Here is a 12,236-nt window from a genome sequence, read left to right as displayed (position 1 = left end):
GAATAACCTAACATTCTCTTCACCTGATTGGCTAAGCTATGGGAGGAGGACACATGTCCTTCCCTTTTACAGTTTTCTGGCCTTTTTGGCATAAATGGGCATAGGGTACTTGCTTTATATGCCCATTAGGTATAGATACAATACATGTAATTATACGTACATAAATACAAATACATATACTTAAGAGATACATGGACTGATACTTATTCTACGTAATAGACATCGTATGGTTTTTGCCTACGGGGCGCAATACGTGCCACGTGTCACATCCTTATTGGTACATGATGGTGCAGTAATTTTGCCCACAACAATTAATCCATCAACCAAACATACACCAACCTAACTCAAGAGAGACGAACCAACTAGGTTGGCCCCCCTCAACATGAGCTAGCACAAGCTACACCAGAGGCACATCCCTCACAGCTCTACAAACCACCTATGATCATTCCTACTTACTTTCTTAGGCATAACCACTAAGATTCTACTTCTTACAATCTGTTTTAAACTAGCTATTACATTCGGAGTAGTAAACACTAACTGATTCCAATAGCTACTATTTCTACTTCTCCAAATCAGGTAGACCAGAGCAGAAACACCAGCATAATACACCATTCTCCTGAATTTAGTGTATCTTCTGTGACTGGGACTGTTAACAACATTCAGCAAATTAGTACCCTGAATCTGAATCCCAAACCATCTTGTAAGCTTTTCCAGACACTCTTTGCTATACTGACAATTAAAAAACAAATGGTTATGATCTTCATCAGACTGCGCACACAACAAGCAAGCAGCAGAAGAACTAATACCAATCCTTGCCAGGACTGCAGTAGTATGGAGCCTTTTCTGCACAGCTAACCAACAAATGAACCTGCGCTTAGCAAGACTAAGCCTATTCCAAACCAGTTTATCCCAATGCACTGCAGGGTTGCTTCCTGCAAGCTTCTGATACACCTGCTTAACTGAATAAACACTCATACTACACATTTCTGCCTTAGTATAAACTTGCTTCAGCAGTTCTTTAGTAGCACATATTCTCCTCTAGTACCAACTTGCAAAAGCTTTAGGTTGATACTCCCACCAATCTCTATTCTGAATATAGACAGAATTGATCCACTTGATCCAAACATTATCTTGTTTAATAGCCACTGCCCACACATACTTTCCCATGCTAGCAGTATTCCACAGTATAACATTCCTGAAGCCCAAACCACCAGCTTGCTTGTCACAACATACACTTTCCCAGGCTATATTACTTGGTTTGCTGCTGTAAGCTTGGCCACTCCACAAGAAGGCTCTACATATTCTAGTAATATCCTGCAACACATTCTTAGGAAGGATATAAATCTGAGCCCAATACATGTGCAGGCTAAGAAGAACAGAATTGATCAACTGAACTCTAGCTAAATAGGACAAATTCCTAGTGCTCCACACTTTAATTCTTGCTGTCATCTTGTCTACTAACACACCACATTGAGCAGCTGTGATTCTTTTGGAACAAATGGGAACACCAAGGTATTTGAATGGCAAGGAACTCCTTGCAAAACCAGAAGCTTCCACCATTCTAGTTACATCCCTGTCCTGCATGCCATGACAAAAAATTGAGGATTTCTGCTTATTGGCAACCAAACCAGAGGAATCAGAAAACAGCTTAAAAGCTTGCAGCAAGAGATACATAGAAGGATAATCTCCTTTGCAACATAAGATCAAGTCATATGCAAAACACAGATGAGTAAGTCTGATTTCTTTGCATCTTGGGTGAAAATGGAATTGTTCCATTCTGCTCATTTTATGAAGTATTCTGGATAAATACTCCATACAAATGACAAACAGCAAAGGTGACATAGGATCACCCTGTCTCAACCCCCTACTGGATTTGAAAAAGCCATGCATAGAACCATTGATCATTAAGGAAAATTTAGGGGTAGTAACATACACCATTACCAGATGAACAAACTTTTGAGGAAACCCCATCCGCACCAACATTTCCTGAAGAAAACTCCAGTTAACAGTATCATATGCCTTCTGCATATCCACCTTTAGTAAACATCTTAGTTTGACATTCTTCCTTCCGTAGTGTTTAACTAAATCCTGCACAACCATTATGTTATGGACAATATATCTACCATGCACAAACCCCCCTTGGTTCTCTAAGATCAAATCAGGCAGGATATACCTCAACCTCCCACAAATCACCTTTGTAATACACTTATATAATGTATTACAGCAAGAAATTGGTCTGTAATCACTCACATTCTGAGGGTATTTAGTCTTAGGGATAATAGTTATAACAGTATGATTAAGCTCCTTTAGAAATTTTCCATTATTTAGCACATCCAAAACTGCAATCACCACATCATTCTCCACAATGTGCCAAGTGTCTTTGTAGAAAAAAGATCCAAATCCATCAGGTCCAGGTGCTTTCACACCAGGAAGAGAAAATAAAGCTTGCTTCACCTCTTCTTTAGTGTAACTGACATTTAGGATAATTCTATGCTGTTCAGAAACCAGAGGACCCTCTTGAGCAACTTGCCTTATCACTGGTGTCCTATGATCATGATTCTTCCCCAACAAATCAACATAATATTCTAAAAAAGCTGGAGAAACAGAATCTGGTGTGTCCCTCCAAACCCCATCCATACCATGAATGATATACACCTGGTTTTGAACATTTCTACTCCTTATACTTTGATGAAACAAAGCAGTATTCTCATCACCAACTTTAATCCAGTCTATCTTGGCTTTTTGTTTCAAAAAATCCACATAAGCTTGATGTTGTATTATGTAATTCTGAATAGCCACTAACTCCAAATCAGCAAATTCCTGATTAGCAGGATCTAAATGCATGGCTTCCTGTGCAGCTATCATAGCATGATAGGCTTTTAAATCATTTGCCTAATATCTGAGAATCCCTTTTTATTAAGCTCTCTAAGAGCCTGCTTAACTTTCTTCAATCTGGTAACAACACTATACATCTAACTTCCATGAACCTGCTGATTCCATTGATGTTGCACAATTCCAGCAAAATCTGGAGAGGACTTCCACATAGTGAAGTATCTAAATGGTTTCCTACCTCCTGTGTGTCTTGGATACACAGTGATCAACCCAGGTGAATTATCAAACTCACCCTCAGTCAAGAAACAAGCTTCTGCAGAACAATAAGCACTTTGCCAAGCTGGATTAGACAGGACTCTATCCAACTTAGAAAAAACTCTAGCTGCCCCATATTGCTTGTTGTTCCAAGTATACAGACTACCAACACTTTTGATATCTTCCATACTACATCCATGCATACAGGCATTAATATCAAGAATTTCAGCATGCCTCACAGGATCTCCTATTCTTTCTTTAACCCCCATCACACAATTAAAATCCCCACCTAATAGCCAAGGATCCCGAGTGTTCACATCCATCAAAGTTTTCCATAACTCTTTCCTCTGAGAACTATCATTAAACGCATAAAAAAAAGTACAGAAAAAACTAGTCATGCCACTAACAGGGTTAACATGACAATGGATAAGCTGGCTTGTTACAGCAACAATGTTCACTGTAAAAGAATTAAGCTTCCAGGCAACAACAATTCTTCCACCATTGTGAAAACTAGCATTACTAGTAAAACACCAGTTCATAAAGATGTTCTGGTAAAGCTTACCTAACTTAGCAAGCTTTACTTTATGCTCCAGGAGTCCAACTAATCCCACATCATGCCTTTGAACGAACTTCCTCACTTCATTCTGCTTCTGAGTGGAATTGATGCCCCTGACATTCCAACACAAGATTCTATCCATTAGGGATAGAAGGTCCCCCCTTCCAACTGAGTCACCAATATGTCCTGCACCTGCAACATGCTCAACTATACCATCACCATCTTGCTGAGCCAACAATAACTGGAAAGGATTATCAACCTGAGTTGGTTGAACACTAGATGTTCTAACCCTGATAGGTCTGAGGGCCCTCTGTAATCCTTCTTGATCTACCACTGGTTCCACTTCAAAAGCTGGCACAGGTAAAGTGCTTACTTGTTGCTTCTGAACCCACACTCTCTTAGTCTTAGTCTGTCTACAATCTGCTTCCACATGCCCAACCAACTTGCACCTAGTACACACTGCAGGTCTCCATTCATAGTGTACTGGCACACCAACCATCTCTCCATGTTCATCCATGAAAGAGAGTTGATCAGGTAGAGCCTGATCCATATGAACCTCCACCATTACCCTATCATACTTAATTTTGTCCCTACATGTAGTAGCATAATCTCTCTTAAGAGGCTTACCCAACTGATTCATTATTTTGAACAAGGACTTCTCCTCCCAGTATTTAAAATGCAGCTGCAACTGAACCCAAATAGGCACCATTTTCCCTCTTCCTTCTCCATATCCATGTCTACTCTCCATGGCTTCAAAACTAATGGTTTACTGTCAAAGAAAAAATGCCCAGCAAGCACTTTATCCCTTGATTCCATTGTAGTAAATCTAACCAAATAGACACCCTTCTTCACCATCACCACTTTATCTACTTTCAGGTTTCCCCAAATTCTTCGAATAAAACCCTCCATCACATAAATTGGGGGATTTGCACCAACAACAGAGCACACAACAGATGAGTTCCAAAAATCAACTTTCTCCTGTATATCATCAAGTTCTATTCTAACAGGGGTATTATTCGCAACAGATTCAGAAATGGGTTCAGCAATAATCACATCATCATCATTATCACTCATAACAACCTCTTCAAACTGCTGTAAGATGGGTACAGTAATTGTACCTATATCAACATTCGATCGATCTTTCATCTGAGCAGCTGAACCATGAATAACCTGCATAAATTCATTGAATGATTGCCTAACTTCAGATCGTATTTGAAGCTGCTGCAACCCCGATTTCGACGTGAAAACCTCATTCTCCAATCCAAAATCCAGTGCCTCCACCCCCAGAATTTCATCAATCGATCGTATACGAAGTGCCTGCGAATCCGAAGATGGTCCTGCGAGCTTCCTTCTACCATGTCCATGCTTGCTCCCCTGAGATTTCGAACCAGATTTTCGTGCCATGCCTACGGCTCACATTAGCTTAACATGAGCCGAGAGAAAACTTAGAGAGAAAGTCAGGGAGGCTTTTGACCGCAAAATGCACTAAAAACTTTAAAAACAAAATAAAAAACACTCAACATGGAAACAAAACCATTTTAGGTAAGCATTATATAAGCCCACCAAAGGGTTTTAAAATAACAATGAATTTTATACACGCTTCATAGGACAGCCATCCAACCAGGAACAATAATCAATAAAAAAAAATCTCGAATTGGAAGATAACGTATATGGGATGTTGATACAAATCCCGGATGGGTCGAGGTTTAATACTCCTCATCAGAAGTTGTCTTATTTAATTACTAGCGTTATTGCAAGTCTTTATCGATATTGTGATGTGACTCGTTCTTAATTAATCTTTACACTACAAGATATTGTACTATTAACGACGGGAAATCTCGCCGCGAAAGGCAAATAATTGTTCATTAACGACGGGATTTCCTGTCGTGGACCCGTCATAAAAGGGGGCCGTCGTTAATAGAAAATCCCGTCGTAAGCCCGTCGTAAAATACATTTGCGACGGTTATTCCCGTCATTGTTTGGTTGTTAACCCCGTCGCAAAAGGCTTTTGCGACGGGATTTTTGACCCGTCGTAATTAGGTTGTCGTTGAAGATACAAATTTTTGTAGTGTTATAGACTCAACAAGGTTTCCTTGAGCAGATAAACTCTCGTTGTCGGTCCCAGTTATTACTGTACATTCTGTGCACAGTGCATCTAAGTGTCCGATCGACGCTCGCATCCGTTTCTTGTTGCCAACTTCGTCCCGCACAAGGCTTACACTCTTACCGCCTAATAGGTAAGAGCACGCCATACGATACTGTGCGAGACCTATACTTGTTGTTGACTAAGTTAGCATGACCGCAAAAGTAGGATTGCTGATATTGCTTGATTTACTATTAGTTTAGCCTCCGGTGTTCCAGCTGAAGAATTATTTAAGCTAGGTAGGCAACGCCCTACATAGGATTACAAAATTTAAACAAGGAAGAGGGACATCGAATGATTGAGCAATTATGACTTAGTCGAAATGGATTTAGAATGAGTTGAAGATGAAGAGCTATGCGTAGTTCGACAAGATATATAATTATATATTACATAAATTTTATTAGGTAAGAAAAAATGACTCTACTGAACCAGCAGCTATCACAAGTTAATTAACCGGCCTAGTTAAAAAAAAATCGCTTGAGCAGCTCTCAAACATTATACAATTGATGGGGCTCAACTTTGTGACCTTTAAATAATAAGGTGAGTTCCCCACAAACTCTAACAATTTTCGTGCTGGTTAGATATACTTCCTCCGATCTTATTTACCTAACACGATTGAGTTTTTGACACTATTCACGCAATTAAGTTTATTTGACTTCCTTTTGCGATTTATACTTAAGAAAAAATATAGTCGTGAGGTGTCTTATTAGATTCGTCTTAATAAATATTTTTTCAATATTAACTTTTTATAACTTTTCTTATCCATAATAAAAGATATTTAAGTTTGAAAATTTTCATTGACAAACGTGCCTAAATAATTGTGTCATTTAAAAAAGAATCGAGGAAGTAAATTATTACGTACCTAAATATGTTGGAATGGGGTGGATATATTATTTATCTCCATCTTTAAATGACCGGCGAAATTCTATGTATATAATTATATAACCAAGGTTGATCACGAAAGTCAAGCATATAGAATAACATACCTCTTCATCATTTGAAATTGTCAACCATGGCTACACAAATTATCATTGCTAGTATAAAAATTGTTTGAATTTCCTCATAAGTTGAAAGACAACCCACTCAATCATCATCTTCTTCTCTATAGCGTACTTTCGCGCAAACACACCATGGTATTGCTAACATTCTTTACATTAGTCGTCTCGATTCAGCTTATTATCCCAAGTACACAAGCTTATTTTTACTACTATACAAATTGTACTACTGGTAGTTCAAACTACACACAAAATAGCACTTATCAATCCAACCTCATTAACGTTTTAAACAACTTAACTTCCCATGCTTTACAATCCCAAGAAATATTTCATCACGCCTCGTTCGGCCGAGTTCCGGATCGTGTCTACGGCCTTTACCTATGCCGAGGCGACCTCGATGATCCTCGATATTGTAGCCAATGCGTTCTCGACGCACGTCTTAGTATTCTCCAAGAGTGTCCTACGCAAAGTTCGGCAATTCAATGGAACGAAAATTGCACTATTCGTTTCTCCAATGTGCCGATTTATCAACGACTTGATGTTAGTCGAAGTACGGTCGGGTACAACGTTGTGCCACTCATTCCTAGCGAAGAGGTTCGAGCGTTTTTGGAGGTGAGGAATAATACCATGGCGGAATTAGTACCACGAGTTGCGAATAATGGTACGAAGTTTGGTGCTGAAGATGGTGATATTACGACGTCGTTGAGGTTTAATACAAGAGCACAGTGTACACCAGATTTGAGTAATGAGGATTGTAATCGGTGTTTGGGTATTGCGGTTGATCAACTTCAGACGAGGATTGGTACATGGGTTTTGTTTCCTAGTTGTTATGTTCGATTCGATTTGAGTATTATGAATCGAACAACAGCAGTAATGATTCAAGAAGGTATGTATTTATTTGTGATTCTTCCACCTACAAATAATCTTCTTATATTTGTTTTTGGATGTCTAAAAATAATCTTCAAGTTTCTTATAATGGATTTTCCGTGGAGGTCATCTAAGTCAGTTTGTAAAGTCTTAAAAGGTGGTTCCCAAAACTTAAAATCAAATCCCGTCTAAAAAAAATATTCGCGCCACTCGACCCATAACTCTCTTTCAATTCTTTGACACTTGACTTCATATTTATTTGTTATGTTAGTGTTTCCTTATGACGGGGTGTATGGTTACGACTTACGACAAGTTAATTTGGAGAATTTTTTTTTTTAGGTGAATTAGAAGTTTGACCATTTTAAAAAGCTTATGGGAGTATTTGGTTAGAGAGGTTTATAAGAGAGTTTTATGATTAAAAAGTTAACTTTAGAAAAGCTTAATATAGGTACTTTTTTGTACTAGTGGTTTGAAGGTGTAAAATTATAATTTTGTCCTAATATTGTCTAAAATTACAACTTTGACCAACTTACATCATTTTATGTCAGTGTCGTTAATGATTATGGAGTGTTTTACATATTAAACAACTAATATGACAAACACTTTACACAAACAGCTAATTCAACCAGATAATACAAACATGTACTATATAACATTTGACAACTAGTCAAACCAGCTAACATGTAACATCCAACGGTTAATTACCAAATATGGCCTACATCTCTTAACATGGGTGTATAAATGCACCTGACGTGATGATTATTATTTGTAGATGAAAGAAGTTTACTTGTATAAAGTACTACGTATAGATATTTATATCAATAAGAATTTTGATTTAATGTAAGACCACTTGCAATCATGCAGGAAGCAGGAGAATATCAACAAATATTATTGTTGCCATTGTCATTCCAGCGGCAATTATATCAGCTATAATTATTGCTCTAGTTATCTGTCTAAAGATCAAAAGAGCTAAGAAGTTTGACGCTTTCAAAGTTAGAAGTGGTAGGAAAATCATAAATTAACCTTTAATAGTATTATTGCTTGCAACCTGAGAATGAATTATTGATGCTATGATTGATATAACAGGTCAGGATTTTTCGATTATTGAGTCCTTGCAATATGACGTGGCAACACTTCTATCGGCGACAAATAACTTTTCCGATGAGAATAAACTAGGCGAAGGTGGATTCGGTGGTGTTTATAAGGTAATCATAAGATCGGAGATTCTCTATATTTAGCAAGTCAAACTTCAAAAACTTGTCAAATGTTTAATTATTATCCAACATACACTCGGGTATAATAAGTTATTGTAAATCGAGATAACTTTTATCTATATTTTGGTAACTTTTAATAGGTTGTGATCAATATTTTATGTTATATTACTACCTTCGATTAAAAATGATCTGCATAGCTCGATTTGCCGAAACATTAGACAAACACTACAAGAATTTGTATCTTTAACGACAACCTAATTACGACGGGTCAAAAATCCCGTCGCAAAAGCCTTTTGCGACGGGGCTAACAACCAAACAACGACGGGAATAACCGTCGTAAATGTCTTTTACGACGGGTTTACAACGGATTTATGACGTGATTTCTATTAACGACGGCCCCCTTTTATGACGGGTTCGCGACAGGAAATCCCGTCGTTAATGAACGATTATTGGCCTTTCGCGACGGGATTTCCCGTCGTTAATAGTACAATTTCTTGTAGTGAAATGAGGAAATAAATATGGATAGAGTAAGAGAAATATATATAAAAAAAGGTGGGTAAGTGCAAGAAAAAATGAATAAAGTAAAAGAAATTTAGTGGTAAGAAGCGTAATATAGTAAACTTTCATGTCCAACATAGTATAAAAGACAATGTAAATAACATTATGAAACAGACTAAAACAGTAAATGAAAAGATTATTTTGAAACGTAAGCATGCAGTATGAAATGCTTTTATCTGGTTAACGTCTTAAAGAGTTACATGTTTACTTTTATACATTATGATTGATTGATCCCGATGTGATAACTTTTATTGAAAAGAAAACTTTATCACTAAAAAATAAATAAATAGCTTTACATTGTACCAAAGTAACTTTTAACAATGTTGAAGTAACTTTATATCCGATTTATAATATTTATTGTAAATCGGGAGTAATTAAGAGTTCGTGATTATTGTCTCAGGGTATACTGGAAAATGGACAAGAAATAGCAGTAAAGAGATTATCCAAAGGTTCTTTCCAAGGTGACGAAGAATTTAAGAATGAAGTCTTGTTGGCCGCAAAACTTCAACATAGAAACTTGGTGAGACTACTAGGGTTTTGTTTGGCAGGGGAAGAGAAGCTTCTTGTGTACGAACACGTGGCGAATAAAAGCCTTGATCACTTCCTATTTGGTATGATACATTTAAGGATGTAAGATCTACCTGTTATAAAATACTACCTCCATTTTAAAATAATCTTCATATTTTATGTGTTAACCGTTTTATAATACTTTTTATGTGATTTATACTATTTTTTAACATTAAGCTTTACTGCCTAACCACTCTTACAATCTTACACGACAATATTTACAAATTTTCAATCACTTTCTCTTCCTTTATTAATTTTTTCTTACTCATGCCTAAATTTTTACACTTTCTCACTTACTTTACACATATTTTATTACATTCACTCACCTTTTTACATCCGATCTCTCTTTTTTTTGTCTTAGTACTTGTGCAAATAGTAACTGTACATATCATTATGAAACAGAGGTAGTATATTGTAACGTTTCGAATAACAGACTAAATATTTTGTGGTGGCTTATGATCTACAGATTCAGAAAGACAAAGTTTACTAGACTGGAGAACCCGCTACAAGATTATAGGAGGGATCGCAAGAGGAATGCAATATCTCCACCAAGATTCTCGACTTAAGATTATACACCGCGATCTTAAAGCAAGTAATGTGTTGTTGGATGAAGAAATGAATCCCAAAGTTTCAGACTTTGGTCTGGCGAAGATTTTTGGTGTGGATCAAACCAAAGGAAGTACTAGCAGGATTGTTGGAACTTAGTGAGTATATATAATTTCAAACTTCAATAAAGAGTATCATTTTACCAAAAGATTAATTGTTCTTATATAATTTGATGTTAATTAACAATGTTTTTTGTGTAGTGGTTACATGTCTCCGGAGTATGTAATGCAAGGTCAATTCTCTGACAAATCGGATGTGTATAGTTTCGGTGTACTTGTATTAGAAATCATCGCCGGGAAAAAGAATAGTACTTACCAATCAGGGGACGACACAGATGGACTTGTGAGCCATGTGAGTCCTCATCATTTTCATTTGCAGTCCCTTAATTTTTAATATGTATTATATAAGAAAACTCATGAGTTGACTTTTACATTTGGATTAAAATTAACAAAAGATCGAAAAACAAGAAATTCAAGGATTAAAATTTTGATGCAGGCGTGGAATACATGGAGAGAAAACTTCCCCTTGGAATTTGTTGATCCAACAATGCGAGAATCATGCTCAAGTGACGAAGTAATGAGATGCATGCACCTTGGGTTGTTGTGTGTTCAAGGGGGCATAGATGACAGACCATCGATGGAACTAGCCGTGCTCGTGTTACACACGGACTCATATACACTTCCCACACCACAAGAGCCAGTTTTTGCGTTTAGTAGATCTCGAGAATTAAACATTCCAGAAGGCATTAGTTCAGATCACTCGACGAACAAGTCTGCTAATAGTATCACTGTGACTGATGTTAACCCAAGATAGGATATCTAGATGATCAATATTTTTCAGTGACAGTCTCACTAAGCTTTACTGCTTTAGTATGGATAAAGCTAATTAAGGTGAAATAAATAAATCAATTTGAATGCATCTTGCCATTTCATCGATCGAGAAGTTACCATCCATGAAAAGTTTACTTTTAACCAAGGAAAAACTAAGGAAGAGGAAAGTAGTCAACAAATAAAACAACACGAGACAAATCGGACACGAAAAAGAAACTAGAGTGAAGAACACTAATTTCAACTAGTGAAGAACACTAATTTCAAAATTTGGGGAAATTAGCTGCTTGAATGATCTGCCCATGAGGTAAATTGGAAAAAATTGTTGAATTTTGTTGCCTTAAATCAACTTACTTGAATTAGTGAAGTGAAATTGATCGAATATCTAATTTTATTGCGAAGGTTTGAAACAAGTTATGAACAATGGACGAAATCGTGATTTGATGGAGGAGAAAAGGACGGAAAACCAAAAGAGTCGTTGGAGTGAGCCCCATTAATGAAATACTTGATAGATTCCGTTAATTTTTAAATTTAAGGTGGTAATTTTTGAACATAAACTTATAATGTGATAATTACAAAAGTTAAAACTTTTTAACGTGGTAATTACAAATAAAATGAAAAATAAATAACTAATAGTTTAATATAGTTCATAATAAATGTTTAGAACGGGGACACCACTATTAAATGAATCATGACAACACAATATAAATCGGACAAGAAAAAAACGTGTTGGTTTCAAAGATTCGAACCATCTATACCTAGTATTTCAAAACTCAAACCACTAACCTCACATCTCTTCTTTATTAATCCACGTAT

At 36.7% G+C, this 12,236-nt stretch overlaps 3 protein-coding genes across 3 annotated transcripts; 1 reads left to right on the top strand and 2 right to left on the bottom strand.

Annotated features, from left to right (window-relative positions):
• Nucleotides 1-417: 417 nt before the first annotated feature.
• LOC110785930 (uncharacterized) lies at nt 418-984 on the bottom strand. The gene has a single exon (XM_021990444.1). It carries the CDS (start codon nt 982-984, stop codon nt 418-420), a length of 567 nt encoding a protein of 188 aa, XP_021846136.1.
• Nucleotides 985-2,972: 1,988 nt separating this feature from the next.
• LOC110785929 (uncharacterized) lies at nt 2,973-4,283 on the bottom strand. The gene has a single exon (XM_056831924.1). It carries the CDS (start codon nt 4,281-4,283, stop codon nt 2,973-2,975), a length of 1,311 nt encoding a protein of 436 aa, XP_056687902.1.
• Nucleotides 4,284-6,803: 2,520 nt separating this feature from the next.
• Nucleotides 6,804-11,700, top strand: LOC110785899 (cysteine-rich receptor-like protein kinase 44). Its single transcript, XM_021990415.2, has 7 exons — nt 6,804-7,667; nt 8,513-8,650; nt 8,735-8,853; nt 9,821-10,031; nt 10,454-10,691; nt 10,794-10,944; nt 11,089-11,700. The coding sequence occupies exons 1-7, from the start codon at nt 6,917-6,919 to the stop codon at nt 11,404-11,406; spliced, it is 1,926 nt and encodes a 641-aa protein (XP_021846107.1). The 5' UTR covers nt 6,804-6,916; the 3' UTR covers nt 11,407-11,700.
• The last annotated feature ends 536 nt before the right edge of the window (nt 11,701-12,236 follow it).

The sequence above is a fragment of the Spinacia oleracea genome, chromosome 6 (assembly GCF_020520425.1).
Source record: "Spinacia oleracea cultivar Varoflay chromosome 6, BTI_SOV_V1, whole genome shotgun sequence".
Taxonomy (NCBI): domain Eukaryota; kingdom Viridiplantae; phylum Streptophyta; class Magnoliopsida; order Caryophyllales; family Amaranthaceae; genus Spinacia; species Spinacia oleracea.
The sequence above is the reverse complement of the archived record's forward strand: the minus strand, read 5'-3'. Positions and strand labels throughout refer to the sequence as shown.